This window comes from Gekko japonicus, unplaced genomic scaffold, assembly GCF_001447785.1.
Source record: "Gekko japonicus isolate JY-2015 unplaced genomic scaffold, Gekko_japonicus_V1.1 scaffold502, whole genome shotgun sequence".
In the NCBI taxonomy this organism is placed as follows: domain Eukaryota; kingdom Metazoa; phylum Chordata; class Lepidosauria; order Squamata; family Gekkonidae; genus Gekko; species Gekko japonicus.
The window spans coordinates 809,841-834,401 of record NW_015169186.1 but is presented as its reverse complement, the minus strand read 5'-3'; the positions used below and the strand labels follow the sequence as shown (position 1 = coordinate 834,401).

Below are 24,561 nucleotides of genomic sequence, written 5' to 3'. Positions count from 1 at the left end.
GGAGGGAGGGAGGTGGGCTGCTCCACTGCCTCCTCACTTGCTCCACTGCCTCCTTTGGCTTAACGGCCCCAGTTTCCCTCCTCAGCCAGACACCAAGCGCAGAAGTAAGTCTGGCCGGGGAGAGCGGTGGGGGCAAAGGGGGCAAATGTCCAATCCTCACCTACGGCTTCTACTTAAAAGGATACTGAAAATGCTCCTCTTAAATCCACACTCACATTGTTTGTGACAGAGGGAACATTTAAATATGTGCAATACACCATCAACTTCATTCAGAATGCTATTTGTTCTACGTGGTTTGAAGTCAAGCGAACAGAAAAGGTGAAAACTGAATAGACACTCTAATCAGCGTCATGAATTTCAACTTGGAATAAACGCAGATGAATCCATCCTGTCCCACAACAACTGGCAGACTCTGAGAGCTCACTTCCAAAGTAGCATCACTCATGTCACTCAAGTGATATTCTACACGTGCAAACTTCTTACATTTTCCCACGCTCTGCATCTCTGTGCTCCCGTGTGATCTAGGCAGTGCAGGGGCAGGAAATGCACTTTGCAAAGCTGGGAGCAGAATCTCCTATAATCCTCCATAGATTTGTGGGTAAAGGGGGAATAAGCTCAGTCAATTCCCTATGAACACCACAGATGTTTATGGACTACAGTCATGATTCCCACAAAGTGGGAGCTTTTTAAGAAAAACATTATAGGCCAAAGCAGCTTTTTTTATCCCCTTTGGTTATCTCCCTCTGCATTGAGGGATGTCCATCAGGTGTTATAGTATGCAATATGCCATCCCATGCTGAGAAAAGTCATTTAGGCGAAGGGCCTATAGTTCATGTGCACAAAATCCTAGAGCCAACTACTTTTATCAATTAATATGACAACTGCGGTGGCTTAGAGGTTAAGATGCTGAGCTGCAGACCAGAAGGTCTGTAGTTCAGCAGTTCGAGACCCGGGTGCCGCATGATGGAGTGAGCTCCCGTCTCTGGCCCCAGCTCCTGCCAACCTAGTAGTTTGAAAGCAAGAAATTGCAAGTAGATAAATAGGTACCACTTCGGTGGGAATGTAACAGCATTCTGTGCACCTCGATGTTTAGTCATGCCAGCCACATGACTATGGAGAAGTCTTAGGACAGAGCTGGCTCTTCAGTTTGGAAACTGAGATGAGCACCGCCCCCTAGAGTCAGATTCAACTGGCTTTCGAGCAAGGGAGACCTTTACCTATGACAGCCAAGAGCAGGGTCCTCAAAGGCCTCTTCACAACCTGTTAAGAAACTGGTATGAGACTTCCTATGTGGGTAAGATACATGAGACTCTGTGTAACAGTGATTATATATTGTTATTAAGCATAATTGTTTAGACGCTATATTGTTATAAAGCATTGCTGTATTTTATACTTTTACAACTTTGTACTTCTATAGTTCTTTGTTCCAGAGGAAGGACCAGGAGTCTGAAACACTATCAACTACCTAGGAAAAGTGTTGGATATCTTCTCTGGACTTGACTGTTTCCCTTCATGGGTTGTGTGGATTTTTCATTCCCATATGTAATACTAGGGAGCAAGGCCCGTTGAGCAGGGCGATATAATGGGCGGCTAGCCCCCCCCCCCCGTCCCTGCACGGCGCTCACCTCTTCCCCCTCTCCGCTCTGACCGTCGCAGCTGCCTGTCAGCTCCAGCCACCCCTCTGCACTGTGCTGGCGTCCTCCCCCTCCCCGGCCTGACCCAGGCGGCCGCCGGTCACATCCCGATGGCTGTCGCAGCCGCCCGTCGCCTCGAGCCCCCGGGAAGATTCCGCGCAGGCCGTCGCTGCCGGCGGTCACCTCCAGCCACCCCTCCGCACATCGCCCGCCTCCTCCGCCGTGCCCCAGCCAGCCGCCGGCCTTAGCCCGGCGCCCGTGGCAGCCGCCTGCCGCCTCTAGCCGCCAGGAAGATCCCGCGCAGGTCGCTTGAAGCTGCGTCTGAGGTGGGACTCAGATGACGTGGCCAATGGGACGTGGGCAAGCCGTTGACGGACAGGCGAGCCGTCCATACACTGTAGGTGCGCATTACGTGACTTTGCGTCTTACAGAATTATATTATAGGGAGAGATTTGTCACTGATATTGCTAATTATATGCTTCTTTTCACTTTATTGAAGTCTCTTCGTGTACATTTATACTTGCGGGTATTTCAGCTCACAGTTGTTTTGCTGTTCCTGGCTTCCAGTCAGAGGAGGCAACACTGAGGCAGAGAGACCAACGGTATGACTCCGCAGAAGGCAGCTCCATGTCTTTTTTGGGGCCAGCCACAGCCTATGTGCCCTCCAAAACCTAGGAAACGGTTCGAAGCCTTTCCTGACCCCACATTCCCCACCCGCAGGTAACTAGAAGCCTTTTCCGGATGCTGGGACTAAGCACAGCCTTAGCCTCCTTACCTCCCCCAATCCATATGCTGGGGGGTAAAACATTCTAATGCCAAACGGTGGGGGCAGGAAGTAGCCCTATTGTTGCTGATTAGAAAGGAAAAGGAAACAGCAGCTAAAATACATCTACTCCCCTCCCCGCCCCAAAAATGGGCATCTGTCATCCCTTCCTGCTCTACACAACTGACCCTGGCAGTTCAGGTACCCAGAGAGGAGTCCAATTTGGAATGTCTAGAATGGCCAAGGTGCCCATTATCAGGAAAGAAAATTAACTGGCAAAGGTTTGGCACATGGCCACCTCTTCCCTTCTTTGATGCTCGCTTGAGTGCCGTTTGACAAGGACCTTGCCCTTGAAAACACAGGCCTTGAAAACAGCTATCAAATCTGTGTCAGATATTTGCTGTTGTGGCTACTCTGTTCCAATAAATCACAGTAATGTCAGCTGGGCACACAAACCGAGAAGAGTTGGTTTTATTGGATTGGCTCCCTCCACCCTGAGACACAAAATACTTCATTAATACAGTGGACAGCCTCATGAACTCCCACCACTTCATTATTAAAAGCTTCCAAGCTGTGTACTAGATTTGTATTGATCCGTCGCCTGGGGAGAGATGATTCACAATCCTGTCAGAAAGCTCTGCTTACCTGCGCGATGGTTCTGTCAGGACACCACGACCGAATGAGGAGGAGGCGCCTGAAGCAGTCTAGACCCTGGTCATAGCCACTGGGAACAGGGTCCTCTTCCGGTTTCTCCTTATCAAACCAAATTTTCCACTGTTTTTCGGTTCTTGAGATCTGTTCGGCCAATGGGGAAGGATACAGATTATGTTCCGTATACACAAAGACTTTTCAGGTTCAATTACTTTACATGCCTGTTCTGGGCATTCTAAACATGTCCTCTCTTATGACTGTTAGCACAACAACAGAGAGGTTGTGGACTCTTTCCGTGGGAGGGCCAGTCTTTTATTACCCGAGTAGGTGCAGAGGGCATCTGGCAGAGGGTAATGTGTTTTGGAAGATCTGGCTGTGGTTTTATCCTTTTATTTTGTTTTACTTCTACATTGTTGACATGTACTGTGGAGGGTTTTTTTGTCTTTGCAACTAATCATTGCTTTGTTAGCTGCCTTGAGATAAGGCAGGATATAAATATTTTAAATCAACATATATGAAGACCTACTTCAGGGGTGGCCAAACATGCTTAACATAAGAGCCAGATGTTTGAGAGCCACAAGACATGAACAAATATTACACACACATTTTTATTGGAACATTTTTAAATTTGCTTTTTATTAACATTAAATTAGACTGCCAAAAATAAAAACAAAAGGAGTAAAATAGACATTGATAATGATATTTATTTGTCCAGTGATATTTGTTTGTTTGCTAATGATATTTATTTGTCTAAGAGATAGAGAAAGAGAGAGGTGGAAAGAAAGAATGAAAGAGGTGGAAAGAAAGAGAAACAAAGAAAACTAATAGATGGGGAGGGAAGGAGGAGGTAGGAAGGAAGAGAGAGACAAAGAAAGGAAGGGGAAGAAAGGGGGAATGAGAAAAAGAGAAAGAAAGGGGGAAAGAAAGCAAATAGATGGGGAGGGGGAGGGGGAAAGAGAGAAAGAGAGAAAGAGAAAAAGAGAAATTGAAAAACAAAGAAAGCAAATAGATGGGGAGGGAGGAGGAAGGAAGGGAGAAAGAGAAATATGGAAAGAAAGAAGGGGGGAGAGAGAAACAAAAACAAAGAAAGCAAATAGATGGGAGAGGAGGGAAGGAATAGTGAGAGAGAGAGAAAAGGAAACAAAGGAAGCAAATAGATGAGGAAGGAGGAGGAAGGAAGGAAGAGAAAGGAAGGAAGAAAGGAAGGGAGAAAGAGAAAGGTGAAAAGAAAGAAAGGTGGAAAGAAAGCAAATAGATGGGGAGGGAGGGAGGAAGGGGGAAACAGAGAGAGAAAGAAAGACGGAAAGAAAGCAAATAAATGGGGAGGGAGGGATGGAGAGGTTGAAAGAAAGCAACTTTAACTTTAAATGTATTCCCCAATCCCCCCACACACATCCACCCATGCCAGCAGAAGGGATTTGGAGAAGGGATTTAAAGAGATAAATACCTTCCCCGAGCCAAGCCAGCTGGCCGGTGTGGTGGTGGGGCAGGTCTTGGAGAACACATTTAACTTTAGATGGGGAGGGAGGGGAGAAAGAGAGAGAGAGAGAAAGAGAGCAAATAGATGGGGAGAGGGAGAGGTGGGAAGAAAGCAACTTTAACTTTAAATGCGTCCTCTGAGCACCCCCCCCCCCCAGCTTGGCTTGGAGAAGGGATTTAAAGAAACAAATGCCTTCTTCAAGCTGTCCAGTGGGAGGGAGCTTTGAGAATGCATTTAAAGTTAAAGTTGCTTTCTTTCTCTTCTCCTCTGACCTCAAGCCTACCCAGGGAGGGGAACACTGGCTGGGGAAGGGAAGAACAATTGGGGAGACATGCCTCCCCTTCGCTTCCCCAGCAGCCCTGCCGGGAGCCACACCATATGTGTGAAAGAGCCGCATGTGGATCTCGAGCTGCAGTTTGGCCACCCCTGACCTACTTTTTATAACTTGGTACCTTGACCTGCTGATACCAATCCAACTTCAGTATGGCCATTTCCCCTCTTGATGGCCATGGAAATAAGGTGACTGCTTAAGTTGGAGGGGCACCACAAACGTTTTCAGCTGCCGTGGCTCAGAAACAGTCAAATAGGAACCTATAGTTCCTTAGGGGGAGGAGATGCCGGAGGCCATATGCCTCCTGACTTGGCCTCCACCAATGAGAACAAATTTAGAGTCCAGTGGCTCCTTTAAGACCAACAAAGGTTTATTCAAGGTATGAGCTTTCGTGTGCAAGGCACACTTCTTCAAATATGGTGGAGGCCAACACGGCTGACCAACTGGATCTATCCACCAATGAGAGATGGCTTTACAGTTTGGGTGCAGGATTTGGATGCAGAGAGTGGGACAGAAATACAGACTTGGATGTAGAGAGCACAGGGACAGAAACCCATTGATCTTTGCCAGATAAGTGGGCTGGGTGTGGTTCACACTTCTCCTAGCAACAAAAAAAGTGGAACAATATGGGGGGGGGGTGTAAAACAGCTCTAACTGGTGTGGCATGCAGTTAATTGATGGGATCTTGCAGAACTGATGCTACGCCTATACTGATCCCTCAGAAGTGAACTTGGCAGCTGCCTGGTATTATGTTCTTCTTGGATCTTCTCCTGAACATGACAAGATGGTGGTCACTCCTGAAAAATGTTTCCTATAGTAACCACGTGTCTGAAAGGGACAGAATCAGTCAAAGGTTCTTAAGTGTGGCAGCCCCTAAAATGAGAACGCAGTTGAGATGGCTGCTGTGGGGTGAGATGATTACGGTGAGATGATGCATGTCCTATACAGAGAGGCTCTTCCAATTCAAGTAGCTTACATGCCTCTCCTGAGCATTCTAAACATGCATTCTTGAAGAATTGTATGTACCATGTGTAAATATCATCGATGTAGGATTCCATATAGAGAATAAATACGGACGTTTCCAGTGTTCCCTCTAAGCTGAGTTAGTGTGAGCCAGCTCACAGATTTTTAGCCTCCAGCTCACAGATTTTTGTCTGAGCTCAGGAAGGAGGGCCCCAGAGCAAACCAATTTATGCAGTAGCCAAATCGCTCGCTCACAACTTTAATGCCAGTAGCTCACAAAGTAGAATTTTTGCTCACAAGACTCCGCAGCTTAGAGGGAACATTGGACATTTCCAATAGTGTAGTTTTGCACCAGAATCTAAGGCAAAGTTCCTCAAACTCGCATGGGGAAAAGCTGTTAGTATATGGGAAAGCCAAGTCATTTTTGTAGGATAGGCGAGGAAAGATGCTGAACCCACTGGCCTATAGCCATTTCTCTGCTGGGAACTGCCTGAAGTTCACGGGACACCAAAATGAACACATCTAATTTCTCCTGAATAACTGAACTATCAAATGTAGTCTGCTTTCACTCATCTTGGGCTGGTGTCCCTACACTGTCCCTTTCTGGAGAACAAGGAGTCGTCTAAAGTGCTGACTTCCTTTCTATAGGTTCACACCAGAAATCACCTTGGATTGTTAAAAGCATGTGTAGCAGGGAGTAACAGTTGGTGTATGTTTTATGTTTGATTGTTGATATGCCACTCCCCCTTTATACGGCATTCTGGGAAAGTGGAGATGGCAGTCAGCAGACTTTAGTGCTGAAGTGATTTTGGTTTTGGAAAAGTTTTAGTTCACGTTTGGTGAGTTCTTAAGAAATTTAAAAAATCAACATTTCCTGCACATCCTGCCTTTTCCCGAGTGGGGTGTAACACAGGCAATATGAACTAACTAGTAGCTAACAGCAATGAGCAGAGCCACCAGTAAGGCCACTCAGTCTTCAGCCCTGCCCCCAGTTACCTACTTGATCAAGAACATCTGAAAACTGCCTGAGTTTACTGAGTGCCACTAAGTTCAACCACGTCATATCCAGGATCCATCTAGCTGGTTTGGGAGGACAAGCTTTCAGATCCAAAGAAGCACCACCTAAAAGAGAGTTGCATTTTAAAGATGGTTAAAGAGCTGTTCATTTTTTAAAGTTGGTATGCATATTGTTTCTTATTTATAATATTATAAACAATATTCTTTAGTATTATTTATACAGGGTCGCTTGAGAAAAGCCTTTACAGAAGACCTCTCTCCCTCTCCCTCTCCCTCTCCCTCTGTCTAGTACATTTCCACCTCACCCCTCACCCAAAGAACTCAAGACGGCACACAGTGGGAGGGGGGCAAAATCAGCAACACCCTCCCCCTCCCAAGGGGTGCCACTACACCGGCAGAAGAGACCTTTTGGATCCAATCTCACTACATTTATTCTGTGATAGATTTCTGCCAGTCTTACGTGCCTACCGCCCTTCATGAAATTTCCCATTGTGCTCACCCTGCCAATCACCTACATGTTCACACTACAAAGACCAGGCATGCTGGTTCTACTAGTAGGCCCCCAAGCACATGTGGAGTCTGATGCTCAAACGACAGGTGGACTACATGTCACGGAACAAGCAAATGGACTCTTGATCTCTTACTGCATGTAGAATTTTAATGTCTGCTCTTGGCAATCACTGAGTCAAGACAAGCACAGGAGTCCAGTAGCGAGGGTCCAGTACTTGAAGAAGTGAGCGTTGGCTCATGAGAGCTTCCCCCCCTGCCACAGATTTGGTTCGTCTTTAAGGTGCTCCTGGACTCTGGCTCTTTTCCACTGCTACAGACAGACTGGCACGGCTGCCCATCTTGATCTACACTTGATCCAGGGCTATTTTTGGGCAGGAACGCACAGAAACGGAGTTCCAGCTGGCTCCCGAGTTGGCCACACCCAGCAGGAACTCATTAGCATAATAGGCCACACCCAACAGCAGAAATTCATTAGGATTGGCTACATTAGGGGTGTGTGGCCTAACATGCAAAGGAGTTCCTGCTACAAAAAAAGGCCCTGGGTTTTGACGACAAACAAGGTAAACAGAATAAGAAGGGAAAGGTGGGTGTGGCTGGATGGCCAGACTTCTGGTAACATGGGGGGTGCGGCCTAATGTGCTAATGAGTTCCTGCTGTTGGGTGTGGCCTATTATGCTAATGAGTTCCTGCTGGGCTTTTTCTACAAAAAGAGCCCTGACTTGATCTATACCTACATCTTGACCTGTATTCTTTAGGTATCTGAAGAAGTGAGCCCTGACTCACAAAACCTCTTCCCCTGCCTCAGATTTTGTGAATCTGGAAGGTGCTACTGGACTCCTGCTCTTTCCCACTGCTACAGACAGACGAACACGGCCGCCCATCTTGATCTATCCCTGAACGAGTAAGCCAAGCACGCAATGACCTTTAATGAGTGTTAGAAACTCCTCATGCTTGACTCTGTTCCGCTGCAAGTCAATCTTCAAGGTAAGCAGTAACGTGAACAGAAACTTGTGCTCCTCGTAAAGCCCCCGTGCAGCATACTGGTAGACTTCATAGGTCATGTGCTCAATGATATTTGCAATCCTCTTGCTGGTAACGGGGCTCTTGACAGACCTATGCAAAAAGGTGGGGAGCGAAAATAAAACCTAACAAGAGGCCTTTGGGGTGGAGGTTTTTTTAAAAAAAGCTTTTTTAAAAAAATCTGAAAAGAAAGCTTTTCAAAGCTACACAGCATAATACTGAGTTACTACAGAAACAAAGAGGGCCGTCGTGACCAAACCAACCTGACACTGTACATTATTCAGTTCACATAGTCCAAAGGAATTCTGACACCACTAAACCTCTTTGAGACGCACCTCCACATTAAGAGACTGAAAAGTGCAATATTTTGCTTCACGCTATTGTCTTTTGACCCTAGATGCTCTGTATGGCCCCTTCCAACTCTACGATTCTGTGATTCTATCCCTGGTCTGACTGATTATTATTTTTTAAATGGCTTTTGTGAGGCCTGGTCGCAGGCAAGACATTTCTGCAGACAAGAATTCTAACAGCATAAATTCAATGAATACTACTTGCTTTAGGGCTATTTGTTCTACACTTATATTTTACATATTATTTTCATCCCACCTCTCAGCCAGAGGTTTCCAAGCCAGACGTAACTGTGGGATGTATTACAGACCAGCAGATCGTTAAAAAAAACAATTTTTCAAAAGAAACAGCCACTAAGTGATTCCCCTCCCCCCATGATGGTAAATCGGTCAGAAGCCATAATTCAGCAGTAGAGCTTGCTACTAGTGGTAAGTTCCGCATGCAGAAGTGTTCGCTATTCAGTCCCCGGCATCTTCCAACTTAAAAGGGCTCATGTTTTGAAGAGCTCATTCTAGACTGGATTGGCCAACGATCTCATTTGTGCAGCCATTCTAATGTGTGCTGCCAGTACCTGCGGGACGTGAGAAATCTACATGCACACACATGTGGGGACATACAAACACAGGGAGCCGCAAGGAAGCTAGAGAGTAACTGGATAATTCACTATAACAAATCTTTAATATAATTTATATTTAATATACATTTTATATGAATATTTAGTATAATTCACCATGCCAAATATTTAGCATCCAGGGAGGCTTTAATCTGCTCCTCCCGTTTTGAGTTGCTGTTGAGCCCAGAATCTCTGGCACGTGGGGGGGGGGGCCATGGGGTCAGCCAAGCCATTAGCCTCGGCTCTGCAACCCGCTGACTCCTTCCACCTCAGGACTGTGCACACACGTTACATGGCATTCACACACGTGTGCTCATGTGTACATGCGTGACCAGGCCCCTTATTCCTGCCGAGCGGCCACAGAAGCGGCTATCTGAAAGGGAGAGCAGAAGCGCCCGTGGTCACTGAGGGGCAAACTGGGCTTGGCTAAGCAGCAGCTTCCGTTTCACTGGGTGGGCAGGGGCCTCCTACTTCCAGATTTCTCCAAACTGTTTTTGTCACCTTGCTGGATTAGAGCTCAAGCTATTTTATTCTACCTCATGTTTTTATGTCTGTATACCAGCTAACAGAACTTCCTATTCTGTTTCCCCAAACTTTTTTTAGCCCCCCCCCTCTCTCTCTCACACACACACACACACTGCTATAACTAGGGAAAAAACATTCTCTCCTGTGTGGGAAAAGGTTAGCAGAGATAATCAACAATGTTACAGGAAATCAGTCCAAATTCTGCTGCATTCTACCATGTGACAATTACTTTGCTTAGTAAAAAGGTAAAGGTTCCCTTGCTCGAAAGCCAGTCGAGTCCGACTCTAGGGTTGCGGTGCTCATCTCTGTTTCAAAGCCGAAGAGCCAGCGCTATCCGAAGACGTTTCCGTGGTCATGTGGCCGGCATGACTAAACACCAAGGCGCACGGAATGCTGTTACCTTCCCACCGAAGTGGTACCTATTTATCTACTTGCAATGTCTTGCTTTCGAACTGCTAGGTTGGCAGGAGCTGGAACTAGAGACGGGAGCTCACTCCGTCATGTGGCACACTCGGGTCTCGAACTGCTGAACTACCGACCTTCCACAGCCTGCAGTTCAGCGTCTTATCCACTTGAGCCACCGCAGCTTATTATTTGCTTATTCAGCTTATTGTTTGCTTATTCAGCACCAAAAAAGGAAATGGAAGGGGCCGATGCACTGTGAAGCTGTCTCTGGACTGGAGAGGGACAAGAACCATTGCTGAGTGAGGGTGTGATGGTTATTCTTCCAACCTTCCGGTCGTCTCTCACCACATAAGGTTTGCAGGTTTTTTTAGTGGCGTAAAAACCTACAAATCTCTTTGACTGGTGATAATGGACAAAAGAAAGGAATGCAGACCCTGCACGCGATGCTGCTCTAACGCTGCTTCCTATTCCCTAAATAAAGCCCAGCATGCAACTCCACACCCACTGATTACTGCACTCTCTGGAATCAGAAAGATCTCCACCAATCACAATTACCTGGCAAGCGAAAGGTCAAACAGGCCCAAGAACTGTCGGAGTGAAGTCTGGTACATGACGTTCACCATACTCATCTCGGTTATGAGGAAGTAGAGAATGCTGCCTCTGGTTGCCACTGCAAAGCCAAACAGGAGGGTGGGTCTGATTAGTGCAGAACAAATGGGTCCTCTTGGGACATGAATGGACCGCCCGGCCCCCCTGACCCCAACTCCCGCTTACTCGCCTGGCTAAAATATTTTTACCCAGGCTTTTAACTAGAGGGTTCTTGTGGGTTTTTTCTTTAAATTGTTTTCTTAATTTGATGACATTTATGAGAAACATGTAAGTTGCTAAATGTTTTTTAATAGTTTGTTAATGTTAATGCTCTTTTGTGCTCATGGTTTTATCTCGTTTTATTTTGCGAGGCCCTGATATGTGGGCAGCATATAACATTTCTAAAGAAATGATGTTTTACATGACTAACAAGTGGCGGCGGCGGCAGAAAGGGCCGTCAAGTCACAGCCGACTCACGGCGACCCCTCAAGGGGCTTTCAAGGCAGGAGATGAGCAGAGATGCTGAATAAGAAGACATAAGAGAAGCCAACATTGGGTCAGGCCAGTGGCCCCTCCAGTCCAACACTCTGTGTCACACAGTGGCCGAAAACACCAGGTGTCCTCAGAAGGTCCAGCAGTGGGGCCAGGACACTAGAAGCCCTCCCACTGTTGCCCCCCCCCCCAAGCACCAAGAAGACAGAGCATCCCTTGCCCCAGCCTGAGAGTTCCTATCTATACCTTGTGGCTAATAGCCACTGATGGACTTCTGCTCTATATGCTTATCTAATTCCTTCTTGAAGCCGTCCATGCTTGTAGCCACCACCACCACCTCCTGTGGCAGTGACTTCCATATGTTAAATCACTCTTTGGGTGAAGAAGGACTTCCTTTTATCCATTCTAACCTGACCGCTCAGAAATTTCATGGAGTGCCCATGAGTTCTTCTATTGCAGTGATGGCAAACCTTTTAGAGACCAAGTGCCCAAACTGCGACCAAAAACCCACTTATTTATCGCAAAGTGCCAACACGGCAATTTAACCTGAATACTGAGGTTTTACTTTAGAAAAAACCACTCATATAATTCATTTACTTAAAATTATTTGGCAGAGAATTCGACACTTTAATGATGGTCTGGGCTCTGCGTGCCACCTCTGGCACCCGTGCCAGAGGTTCGCCACCACTGTTCTATTGTGAGAAAGGGAGAAAGGTACCTCTTTCTCGACCTGCTCTGTCCCAATGCCCCGGCCCGACACCGTGTAGCAACCCTGGACTTCCTGGGTGGTCTCCCACCCAAACACGGACCAGGGCTGAGCTTGCTTAGCTTCTGACGTCTGATGGGATCAGGATAAACAAAACGCCAGTAGATTTTTCATGCTAAACAGCTAGAAAAGACCTCTCATTGATAACCCTGGCTATCTGTTTTAAACCAAAGGGCCCGCTAAATGTTCCCTCCTTTTCTCTTTTTGGCTATAGTGCATTTTTAGAAAAAATTAATTGAAGTGTTGATGATTTAAGAACGCAGGGTTTCCAATGAGCAGTGTTCCCTCTAAGCTGAGTTAGCGTGAGCTAGCTCACAGTTTTTTAGCCTCCAGCTCACACATTTTTGTCTTAGCTCAGGAAGGATGGCTCCGGAGAAAACTAATTTATGCAACAGCCAAATCACTTGCTCACAGCTTTAATGCCAGTAACTCACAAAATAGAATTTTTGCTCACAAGACTCCAAAGCTTAGAGGGAACATTGCCAATGAGTTATGCACATCACTGCTTTTGAACATAGTTGCCTTTAGACTGTCAATGTGCCACTGATTAGAGGCACTAGCCTTGTTCACAAATTACAGGGCCCATACAGTGTACACTTGATTTGTATTCATATATGCATTGATCAATTCTCGCATCACGGTCACCAGGCGTGCACTGTTGAAGTTGTGACTGAAACTGTACGTTTACCCAGGTGCTGGTTCCTGGTTTGTAAAGTGAATGCAAATGGGCTGTTTCTTACAAAGACCTGCACATACAGGATGTATGTCATTCACTGTAACATGGGAACATGGCTACTATCCTCACAGAAGATCATGCTGGCATATTAGCTGCACAAATCCGGACCCTCCCCTCCGCCAGCTCCAGTCATGATTTGGAGCGCTGCCCAGAGACGTTTCCGTCACGGTCACCAGGCCCAGCTCACCCGGCCTGTATTCCTCCCGAGCTGAGTTGATCTGTATTTCAGTCTCAGCTGAGATCTGCAGTTTCTGTGTCACCTCTTCAGCGGTTCTCTTGGTGTTACTGAGGACAATGATGAGGCTCTCGTCTTCCACCAGAGAGCCCCGCGTGCTGGTTAGTCTATACAGCAAGTTGTCCTCCAGTTCCTTCATCTTCCTTTTGTTCGCAGTCACATCTTCCATAAGATCGGTCCGCTCTTTCTCCAGCTCCTGTGAAAGGACACCGGGAAGAAATTCAGACCGGCAGCCACACGAGCAGAAGTCCACGAGCACCTTAAAGGCTAACAAGACCTGTGGCAGACTGTAGGGGCTTTTGAACCTGCTTTGGAACTTGCTTCGTAAGTGAGCCGTGACTCGTGAACGCTCCTCTCCTGCCAGAAATTTTGTTAGCCTGCAAGGTTGAAATATACTGGGTTCAGACGCGCAGAAGCAATCAGCTCACAGTTTATCAGCCCGTGATTCAGCAAGAGACAGACGAAGACTGCAATCCCTGGCGGAAGCCAGGGATTTATGCCTGAAAAGGGTTACACCCAAGAACACCCCACTCCCAATGATAGGCTATTTACACTCTATTGTTTCCCAACTGGTTTTCTCTAGGATCCCTGTCTCCCTACTGGTCCATTCTAGGATCCTGGCAATCTATTGTTATGCATCCCAAGCTCAGTCCTTTTGCAAGGACCGTTCAGGCTCAACACATAACACAGGTGCTCTTTTCTACTATTCTTTTCTACTGGACTCTTGCTCTTTTCTGCTATTAGTGGAATACCTTGTCAAGCGCAGACTTATTAATGCATACACTATATAGGGTAGCATACACCATGCCGTACTGAAACCAACATGCAGCTAAATGCCCAGACATGACTCATTACAGGATTTATTCTTCTGGAGGAAACCTGTATTTTTTTTCACTTATATCTTTGATCCTGAAAGGCATTTGTCCCTCTCAAAATGCCACGGCAAGTTTGGAACCTGCTTTGATATACTACGTCGGGTTTTGTACAGCCAATCTCAAAAGAGGTACCATAGACTGAAGAGGATGCAGAAAAAAGCAGCAAAAGGAAAGTGTAAAAACATTCAGAGATTTTAATTTAAGGGCAGGAAGTAACTAAAAGAGAAACCTGGTAGGGTTTATAAAATTATGAGCAGAGCAGGGAGTCTGCCTGTAGAACCATCTTTAGTCAGGACTGTGAAAGAGAAACACCTCTTTGTGGCGTGTGCAGTCCAGCTTATGGTGTTCACTGCCACAAGAAGCACTCGCTAGCTTAGCCGGCTTTCAAAAACAGAACAAATAATCATGTGGAGGACAAGCCTATTAACAGCTGTGGTCCAGAATAACTAACTGGAACCACCACATACGGAGGGAAGCAGCCTTTCCAACGCCAGCTAACAGGGACCACTTTCATTCCCTGCTTGTGAGCTACTAAAGTAATCTGGCTGGGCAGTGTCAGAAAATTGAGCACTAAAACTAGGCAGATCTTAGTACAGTGGTTCTTACAGTCTTTGAAGTAGATTAAGAATCTGCCTTATTTATCGTTTGGTTGATTGTCTTCGTTTCTATCCCACCGTTTCTCACCAACGGGGACCCGACGCAGCTTTTGCACTGTTTGCCTCTCCTTTGCCTCCCTGTGAGCTGGACTGAGGTCTGACTCAAGCTGCAGCTGGGAAAGAACTCAGAAACACTCATCATCCCAACAGTTCCTGAACACTGAGGAGTCCCTGCCAAGACGTTCACCAAGCAGCACAACTGGATGGGCAACGAATCCTGCAATTTGTTCTTCTCACAATTGCTAGCAAAATGCTAGAGCAGAGGCACACGGCAGTCGATCTGGGTCTTGTGATATGCTAAATTTATGCTGGATTAGATTACCAGAATATAGACAAATATATCGTGTACATATGGGAACCATTAATTTCATATTTTAAAGCAATCAAAAACTTAATTTGCATCTAATTGAGTGGGTCTCACTCTCTGGACTGTGACTTAACCATAACAAGCTCAAAGTCTTACTTCCATTAAAGAAAAAGACCTATGTCATGGGCAATCTGTAGAAATAAAAGGAAATGTAATTGGGGATCACGAAAGTAATTTATAAGAATTATGAGTTTTCTTTGGACTAGCCATGATAGGAAATCTGAATATTAGAAATGCAAATATATCTGAGGCAAAAAGGATGAAAAGGTAATCTAGAAAGAAACGAGGGAACATTTGCTCATTTCATTTCTTCTAATTAGTTTCCACTGTGGATGAAAAGTTTGCAAAACAGAGATATGTCCCCAGAATACAAACAGGTGAAAATTGCCAGTTTCCACCATGTGGCAGCAATTTATTTTCATTGCCAGCAGCAATTTCAGCATGGACCAGCATCTTACATTCCAAACACTGTTATATAGTATGTTCCCATGTTAGACTCCACAAACATCAGTAGATGCAAAACATACCCATGCTGTGATCAAATCTCTCACCCTCCATATCACATTTAGGGATGCCCTTAGGAAGCCTGCAGAAACTTCAGCTTGTCCAGAATGTGGCATATTATGGCAACATGGAAGTAATCATACCATAGCAATGATGAAATATCTTCAGTGGTTGCCCATTGGTTTTTGTGCACAATTCAGGATGTTGGTTTATGACCTATAAAGCTTACCACCTTCTTTAGCAGTGCTCACCCCCTTCTTTCATCAGGCAGGTGGCTGCCTTCTCAATGATAGCAACCGGGCTTTGTAACACCCTCTTGCCAGGCACCACTGTCATTTCAACTCCAAGCCAAGTTCTTCCATTTTTTCTGAGCCATGTTCACTGTTTTGGTAGCAGGGAACTGACTTGGTTTCGTTAATTTTTAGGCTGTTGCTTGTACTTCCACTTGAATAGGCTTTATTGGTATTCCATTAAGGTAGATCCAGTTGGTCAGATGTGTTGATCTGAAGCAGTACAACAAATTTAGAGTCCAATGGCCCTTTTAAGACCAACAAAGGTTTATTCAAGGTATGAGCACTTTATCAAATACGTTAGAATAGCAGGCGAGGTTCGAACTTATAGCCAGAGAATGAACAGCAAATTAACATGCAACATGATGATGATCAAGATATGAGAAGTGACACTAAATAAACAAGTTAAGGTTATCAGGTCAACAGTTGTAAAGCAATAAACATGTCAATCTAGCAGATAAATGTCTAATACCTCAAAATAGCTGTTTTATTACAAAGGAACTTCAGAAACAGAATGGAAAAGGAAACTGCTGAATTATAAGTTATTATAACACTTGGAACAAAAACCTCCCAAGGACTCAACAGGGATATTGGTTTTTTATCCCATTACATAACCTAACTCATTTAGTCCTCACATATGTATTCTCAACAAGAAGGTCTATAAATCCTCTGGCTCATACCTTGAATAAACCTTTGTTGGTCTTAAAGGTACTACTGGACTCTAAATTTGGTAATCCATTATTTTATTTACATTATCTATCCCCCGTGCCTTTCTCCCAAATGGGGACTCAAACTGGCTTATGTTATTCTACTTACCTCCATTTTGTCCTTACAACAACCCTTTGAGGTAGGTTAGGCCAAGTGTATGTGGCTGGCCCACAGTCACCCAGCAAGCTCCCGTGGCAGAGCGGGGATCCGAGACTGGATTTCCCAAATCCTAGTTTGATGCTCTGACCACTACACAGCACTGCCTTCTCTTTTAGTAATATTTTAAGCCACTTTCAGAAAGCGGAAAGGATCTTGATCTGCTCTAACCTGAGATGTTGAAAAACAGTAAAATCAGAAGTAAGGATGCTATTATGCAAATCTCCCAAAGGTTATATGCTCTATAGTAAAGTCTCAAGGAAGTATTTCTTTTGGGCCAGGTGAGGGTCTTGGCAACGAATGACAAATGTCCCCGTCCAAGCCGTTCGCACAGGCATTCAGAATTAGGCTAGCCACTTGTTATTCTATGCAGTCTTCCTCTCTCGTTCAAAATCTCTTTCACAAACTGCAGCTGTTTCACTTCTACTCAAGTACAGCAGGAAGGCCAGCTGGCAAGCTAACAGAGGCGGAAATTTGGGTTGGATTCGATACAGTGTCTGGCCTGAAGCCGACACCCTCCTTTTCATTTCTACATCACGGTATGAAGGAGTTAATCATCTGAGCTTGCAGCGCACACATTTGTCTTGCCTTCCCCCTTTCAGAAAAATCTTCAGGGACAGGGCTAAGTAATCTTTGATTGAAAAACTCCACCCTATCTGTAAAACTGCTTATTTTAAGGATTAAGTTCATTTAGGTCTGTAGAGCAGGTCTGCATTTACTCTCCCCCTATGATGAACAGTTAGAAGGTATGATGACACCCCTTATTTCTGAGAATGTGGGGATTTGTTCCTGTAATCTTCCACAAGTTGGAGCAGTCTTATTTTCCACTGACACTGTCTACCCACCTTTTTTTTTAAACTCTTTATTAGGATATCACAATAAGTACACTTATAATTCATATAACGTTATCTCATATCCTTTTTTTCTTCCATACAACCCCCCCTTCTGACTTCCCACAGTGCTCAAACTTCCCATTCCCTCTTAGGTCAGCCCCTTTCCCAATTCATTAATATTATACATTTATTACAGGTACCGTATCTCTTTATCGCTTCTGGCGATGATGGGGGGTGCAGGTGGCCTTCTATCCCACCGCCGACTCTCTGTGAATCCCAGCGGGGACCGGGACACGGGCAGGTCACTATGAGCGACTTTCCCCCCCAAGTTGTTCTCACTTGCCTTGCGGGTACCGCAAGACAGGGCAAGTCGGCAAAGGAGGAGGCTGACATGTGCAAGCAGCATGGGCCCGAGCACTGGGGAGGGAGGAGAAAGCGGATTGCCACCAGGGGCCTCTGTGCAGGCAGACGGATAGAGAGATGATGTATAAGAAAATGCTGAGGGGCTGTGTGCAGCCGCCTTCAGACATATGGAGATGCGTGGAATGGAGCCAGGCCTATAAGGTGCCTCTCACATCTTTCTAGAGCTCGTTGTATTGCTTCTACAACAAGCTTTGCTACTAGTGGAACAATAAAACCAACTGATGATTTTATTTACAAGGACAGGAAGGCAGGGAATATATATACAAGGGGAAAGCTGATGTTTGTGTATACATTGTTCCAAATGGTATAGTTCAACTTTACGTCAGTTCATTTATAATCCTTCACTTCAGATGCCACAATACAAAACACGGTCTCTCTAATCTCAACCCCTGTGCTGTTCTAGATTGCCAGTTTACATTTGGATTCCTCAGATACTCTCCACCTCCACAAAGAAATACCTCTGCTGTGCCTTGGGTTTTTTCCCCCTGTTTCTTTTTAGACACCCACTAGTCCAATAAACCCTCCTGGCACACACTAAATCCACTAAACCCAACTCTCTCTCCAGCAGGGTATAAATTCTATGTGAGAGGGATGTGAATCTCTTAGGAGCTTATTTTCCTTTTTAAGACTCTTTAGTTTTCACTATGGTATAGAACCACTTTTGGCTTTTCTCATATTCCCTTAATATTGGAATCTGTAGAGAAATCTCATTTGCTCCTTGGACTCAGCGAGGTCCAACTTGACTTCTCAGTCCCCTGGCGTTGTACCACTGACCAAAAACAACTGACAGTCTCAACGGCCAAACTCCAACTGTCAAGAGTTTGGGTTTTTTAAAATCATTATAACCCCCCCCCCAGTTCTGCATCAGAATTACATCACCACTGGTAGTCATGTGACTGCAGGTGTCCTTTCTTGCAGGCTGATCCCAAGCCCAGAGTCCGTCACAGAAGGCTATTCTGAAATCCTGTCTGAAGAAGTGAGCCGTGACTCAGGAAAGCTCCTACCCTGCCACAAATTTGGTTAGTCTTTAAGGTGCTCCTGGACTCGCTATCTTTTCTATTGAAATCTTGCATTGTTTTTTATTTGAGACTCCACATTTTACAAGCGTGCTGCTTCGTATGATCTCCAGGGCATCACGTAGAACTAGGGAGTGCATTCTTCTGTTTTGAAAGCTCAAGGCCGTTCCAGACCCACCGCCTTGCAGAGATGAGGGGGGAAGGAACAGGGTTAGCTACAGCTTCCGCAAAGCGAGAGCCGCCCAGCCTGTCAAAGAGTCCTTGGCATGCCGCCATCAGGGATGGGGCAGGGGAAGCACCTTCAAGGGTCTGGCCTGCCTCCCCCCCCCCATGTTCAGCAGACAGAAGTGGCACTCACCAGCCAGCCCCTGACTTCAGAGTTGGTGCAAGCAGGTCACTAGTTTAGGGCCGACTAGGAATTTTTGCCCCCTTTGGCAGAATCCACTTCAGTGGAGGAAGGAGGTTCATCTACTCTGCTCTGAAAATAGCACACCCAAGTCTTGGGCTTGCTGGGTTTAAGGTCTTGGTACCTCGACGTGGGGGTAGCAGTGCAGTTAAAGTTGACTGAGTAGTACACAGTAAAGCTTTGGTGAGCACCCTGAGGCATTAGGTAGTCGTGCAAAAGGGCTGTCCTCAGACCAGAAGCTAGGGCCTCGGGGCCTTCTTGGAGATGGGGTCCCCATGAGGGATGCCATTGTCCTTGACCCATAGACCCTGCAGCTAGGGGCAAAGGGCATGGCACACCTGCCACGAGCAATAAAATGCTGGGTAAGGAGGAGACTGAGCTGTATACAGAGGAGACCTCAGAGCTTGGAGCCAGGGTGGCCTCGCCCATAAAGACTGGGATGCACAGACAGAGGATACCCAACCCTTCTGCATCCCATCAAGGGCTGGCACTGTGACTAGGTACAGACGGGCCCTCGATCGGTGTGAAATTTAACAAAATCGACCCTTTTATTGTCCCAGCTAATAATCCCAGATAATAATTATCCCAACCTAGCAGTTCGAAAGCAAGAAATTGCAAGTAGATAAATGGGTACCAGTTCGGTGGGAAGGTAACAGCGTTCCGTGCGCCTTGGTGTTTAGTCATGCTGGCCACATGACCACGGAAACGTCTTCGGACAGCGCTGGCTCTTCGGCTTTGAAACGGAGATGAGCACCGCAACCCTAGAGTCGGATTCAACTGGCTTTCGAGCTAGGGAACCTTTACCTTTACCTTAATAGTGTCAGCTTTAATTATTTCTGCTTCTGCCAGCTAAAGACTGACCCCTGTAAGCAGTTACAAATCATATATATGAATGTTAATTCTAAACAGGTCGTAGAAGGTGTTTTTTTCATTCCACCTGCCTGTTTTTCTGTAAGGATGACTCTCCCTAGAAGCTGATCTTCCAGACCCTTCATGGTGACGGTGAAATCGATGATGGAGGTGCGAGCGCTGATCTCAGGCGTATAGGCTGGGTTGGGAAGCTTGGTGGTCAGATAAAGTCGGAATCCATTCATAACATCTACTTCTTTATCCCCAACTTTGACCTAATTTTTTTAAAAAAACATGCAAGTGAAAGAAACAGAAGCCTACAAACATTCTATTCCACAATTTCAAACACCAGTAAGTTAATTATTCGATTCTAGTTTTCATTTAATTTCTAGCAAGTGTCAAATATAACAAGCGACCTCTTATAGAACTAATTTTGATATAGGGTTGGATCCCACATAGATTTCTGCAGCTACTGGGGGGGGGGGCAATTCTTGCCACCTCCCCCCTTGAATGGTAGCCCTGAAATGCTGCTCCTAGGAGACAAGGGGACTCCCAGGAATAGCTTGAGGGGAAAGTGGATGTCTCCCGTGGGTGGGGGGGGGGATGGGCAAAAATCACCCCTCTCCCTGTACCCATTAGAAATCTATGTGGGATCCAATCTGTAGTATTTTAGCTCTTCATGTGGAGGAGAAGGGTCCAACTTTACTTGAGTTTTGTAGACACCCACCCCCCCTTTTTTGTCAATCTGTGGGTGAGATCACACAAGCAGTTTGGCCTGACATAGCCACCCCTCCCCTCTGGATCAAATGGGCACAATCAAACACACATCTGGCTCCCGTGCCCCAGTCATTCGTGCCCTTGCACTACTAAAACAACTCCCACACACGGATTAAACAGCCACTGGCAAATCCCGGTGGTTACCTTGGTGAGGCGCTTCCATGGTGGGTTTGCAGGCATCTGATTGCCCAGGCACGCCATGGAAGTGCAAGAGCAGTGTCATCACTACTCTCCGTTTCCGGCATGTCCCTTTGTTTCCCCCCCCCCTCCAACCCCACTCTGAGGTGCACTTCGGTGCCCCCATCGGCTGCCGGTGGGGCTCCTGCGTGGAAGTGCACGTGCACATGCAAAGCCCGGGGTTTGGGTGAGGAAGCAGGGATGGGGGAACCTAGAGATGCTGCAGGCAAACTCCAGTGCCACGTGGGAGAGCCGCAGAACGCTTATCATCCGATTCCCAGGTCACGGACTGCTCTGCTACATGGGGAGGGGACAGCAACTGGTCACCCTGGGCAGTGGGGCGATATCTAGGGGGGCCAGGGAGAAGTAGTTCATGTCAGGGAGAAGTAGTTCTTGGAACTACATGGGGGCTGACTGAACTTCCTGACAGGAGCACGTCTGCGCTTATCCACTTCTGCACATGTGCAGCAGGACTTAGGGAAAAAATCCATTCAGCCATGGGTCCGTGGTTGCGGTGCATTGCCAATGTGAGTGACCGACCACGGGCCCAAAGCACTATGGTGCCAGCTTAGCAGCGGCTGTGTGATCGACACAAAGCATCCCAAACTCAAGCAGCTTATTTAGAGCTGATATACCGCCGTGGCAACCCGCCCGTCTGACTGCACCCTATGATTCTCAAATCAGTGTCATTGGTTCACTTTCAACTGGTCTCCAAGGCCAGGTTGAAAATACAATAACAAACATTGAAGGACTGCAGGTTTATGGAACCTGCCTCAGGAAGCAACTCACTTTCACCCTGACCTGGATAGCCCAGGCAAGCTTGATCTCGCCAGATCTCAGAAGCCAAGCAGGGCCGAGCCTGGCAAGTACTTGGGTGGGAGACCTCCTTGGAATACCAGCAGTCAGGATACAGAGGCAGGCAATAGCAAAGCCACCTCTCTGAATGTCCAAGCCCCACTAGGGGTGGCCAGAAGTCAACCATGAGTTCCCGGCATTGCACGCGTGCACACACACAATTTTTTTTTTTTAAAAAGAGGCAACTCACTTTCCAGCACAAACCTTAAAAGGAATCAAAACGCAGTGTGCGTTATTACAGTAAACACCTTGAAGAATGGAAGAATGAGAAACAGCATTCAGTGGAGAAATCAGAAAGTGAAGAAATTAAAATTAGAAATGCAAATTAGGAAACATTCTAAGTAAACAACCAGGAAGTTTGCTGCATGAAAACTGTGGGGGGAGCCCCGCCTTTCCACTTGAGTTGGAGGAGGAGGAGGAGTGATAAAGGAAAAAGCGCCCCCCCCCCCCCCCCTCCAGCCATGAGCAGAACCAACCGGAGAGGCAAGCGGGAAGCATCTAGGCAAGAAATCTCCCACGTGCCCCCCCCCTCCCGGGGCAGCAGCAGCAGGAGTGTGGAGGTACACTTAAGCCCTTTCCACACTCACAACTTACTGGACGGTATACGAGCAGTCAAGACTTTATTTTATCTGTTTATTTATAAATTAAATGTATACATCGCCCAATCCCTTAGTTCACAGGGCTCTGGGCAATGTACAACAGTAAATAAAATCCAATATAAAAATAAAGTGACAATAATAAGAGATTCAGTACAGTATTTCCTGCACCTCGGCGTCTAGTCATGGCGGCCACATGACCACGGAAATGTCTTTGGACAGCGCTGGCTCTTCGGCTTGGAAACTGAGATGAGCACCGCATCCCTAGAGTTGGATTTGACAGGCTTTCGAGCAAGGGAAACCTTTTACCTTTACCTAAGTAATTTCAAGTAAGCCAATTACACCATGCCCAAATCTATGATGACCAAAATATGGAACTGAGCTTTTTTTTTTGTACTGACTGGCTACACCTTATGAAATAGAAGAGATTTCCTTCTCTCACCTTATAGGTAGAACCAGTTTTGATGAAATTCTTTTCAAGGACATTATCCAAGGCTGGATCCAGCTCCTCGCCGACATCTTCAATTAACAGGGGCCTCCCAAGAGAAAGGCTGTCTTCCAAGTGGTTTCTAAAATATTTGTGATTCAGAGAGGAGATCTGAAAAGAGAACCGCCTCGATCATGTATTATGGGGACCCAAAAACAAAAGCACACAGACCAACTTTGCAACTCCTCTATTGTTTAAAGTGCATCCAGGGGTTTCGGAACTATTTTATCAAGTTGTGCCAAAACAACCAGACAGATTCAATTCACCACTGTAGCACTTAAAGTTTTAATCCAACTCACAATGGCTTGAGTCCGCAAAAGGATTTCTGCAGACAGATAATGCGCCAATTTCCCCAGCTGGCCCCTCACATGGCAGACGTCAGCCTCTCGCCTCATGCTGTTTCTCAAGGACTCCTGGACTCCAGAAGCAAACTTTGGGTTGCAGTGAGAGGTGAAGAAGCAGCTCTCTGCTAACATGAAACCCTTTCCATCTGTAGAGATCCTCCAGTGGATCCAACTCAAAGCACTCAGCCTGGGCATCGGGACTCAGACTCTTGCCTGGTGTTTCAGATCACAGTTTCAAGAGCCACAGGGCGTCTGTCACCTTGCCTTCCCCAAAGGAGGCAATGGCAGAGAGATCAAGCCCAAGGAAGCAGCCAACTGCACCCACAGAGTAAATCTCAGTCAAGGCTTCTAAAAGTCAGGTTTGTCCACTGGCCTGAGTGAGGAGGAGGAGGAGGAGGAGGAGGAGGAGGAGGAGGTGTCAGCTGGCTGCAGGCCGTCTTCCCTTGGCTCTGCATGGCCTTTGCTTGTCCCGCTTTCTGCTTCCCAGAAGTCTGGGCTGACATCAGGCCCGTCACATCTAACGTTAACTTCTACCATCAACAAGCCTTCAACTGGCAAAAATCACAAAGCAAATGGGCTTTGATAAAGTCATAGAGATCAGGGACTCTGAAGTGTGGGTTGCAACTGTACTAGGACTTCTGAAAAGGAGGAGCATGTTCACAAGAACTTGCCATGGGCCCAAGTTAGCTCAAGCCAATGACGATGTACCTTACTGTGGAAGCAGAAGCTGAGAAGATTAGCCTTTCCCCTTTCTACAAAGTGACATGGAGGTGGTGTGGGTCCTTCCTGAGGTAAGGGGGCAGCATAGTCTGAAAAATATCTCCCTGATTGGTAATGCTACTGGAGACAGAATTATGGCAACACTATTGGCGGGGGGGGGGTACCTGAGCTTCAAGCTAAATGTAAATGATATGCAAAGTGAGTTACTCTTGTCTGACAATTCTATTAGTTTCCAACCATGCCCAAATTCATTTTAGCAACCAAATTAGGACAAGCCATGTTGGATTAGGCCAAGGACCCCTCCAGTCCCACACTCTGTGTCACACAGTGGCCAAAACCCAGGTGCCATCAGAAGGTCCACCAGCGGGGCCAGAACTCCAGAAGCTCTCCCACTATTGCCCCTCAAGCCTCAAGAAGATAGAGCATCACTGCCCCAGAGTATAAG

General features: G+C 46.4%; 1 protein-coding gene across 1 annotated transcript in view; it reads right to left on the bottom strand.

The window, feature by feature from the left end:
• DNAH5 (dynein, axonemal, heavy chain 5) overlaps positions 1 to 24,561 on the bottom strand; it is a 187,207-nt gene that overhangs the window by 23,938 nt on the left and 138,708 nt on the right. Inside the window, exons 65-71 of the mRNA XM_015416182.1 lie at positions 23,008 to 23,163; positions 20,253 to 20,435; positions 13,030 to 13,273; positions 10,816 to 10,930; positions 8,272 to 8,462; positions 6,823 to 6,944; positions 3,043 to 3,192 (exon numbers count right to left, since the gene is read on the bottom strand). Of these exons, the coding sequence (XP_015271668.1) occupies positions 3,043 to 3,192; positions 6,823 to 6,944; positions 8,272 to 8,462; positions 10,816 to 10,930; positions 13,030 to 13,273; positions 20,253 to 20,435; positions 23,008 to 23,163 (1,161 nt within the window). The remainder of the gene's footprint in view (positions 1 to 3,042; positions 3,193 to 6,822; positions 6,945 to 8,271; positions 8,463 to 10,815; positions 10,931 to 13,029; positions 13,274 to 20,252; positions 20,436 to 23,007; positions 23,164 to 24,561) is intronic.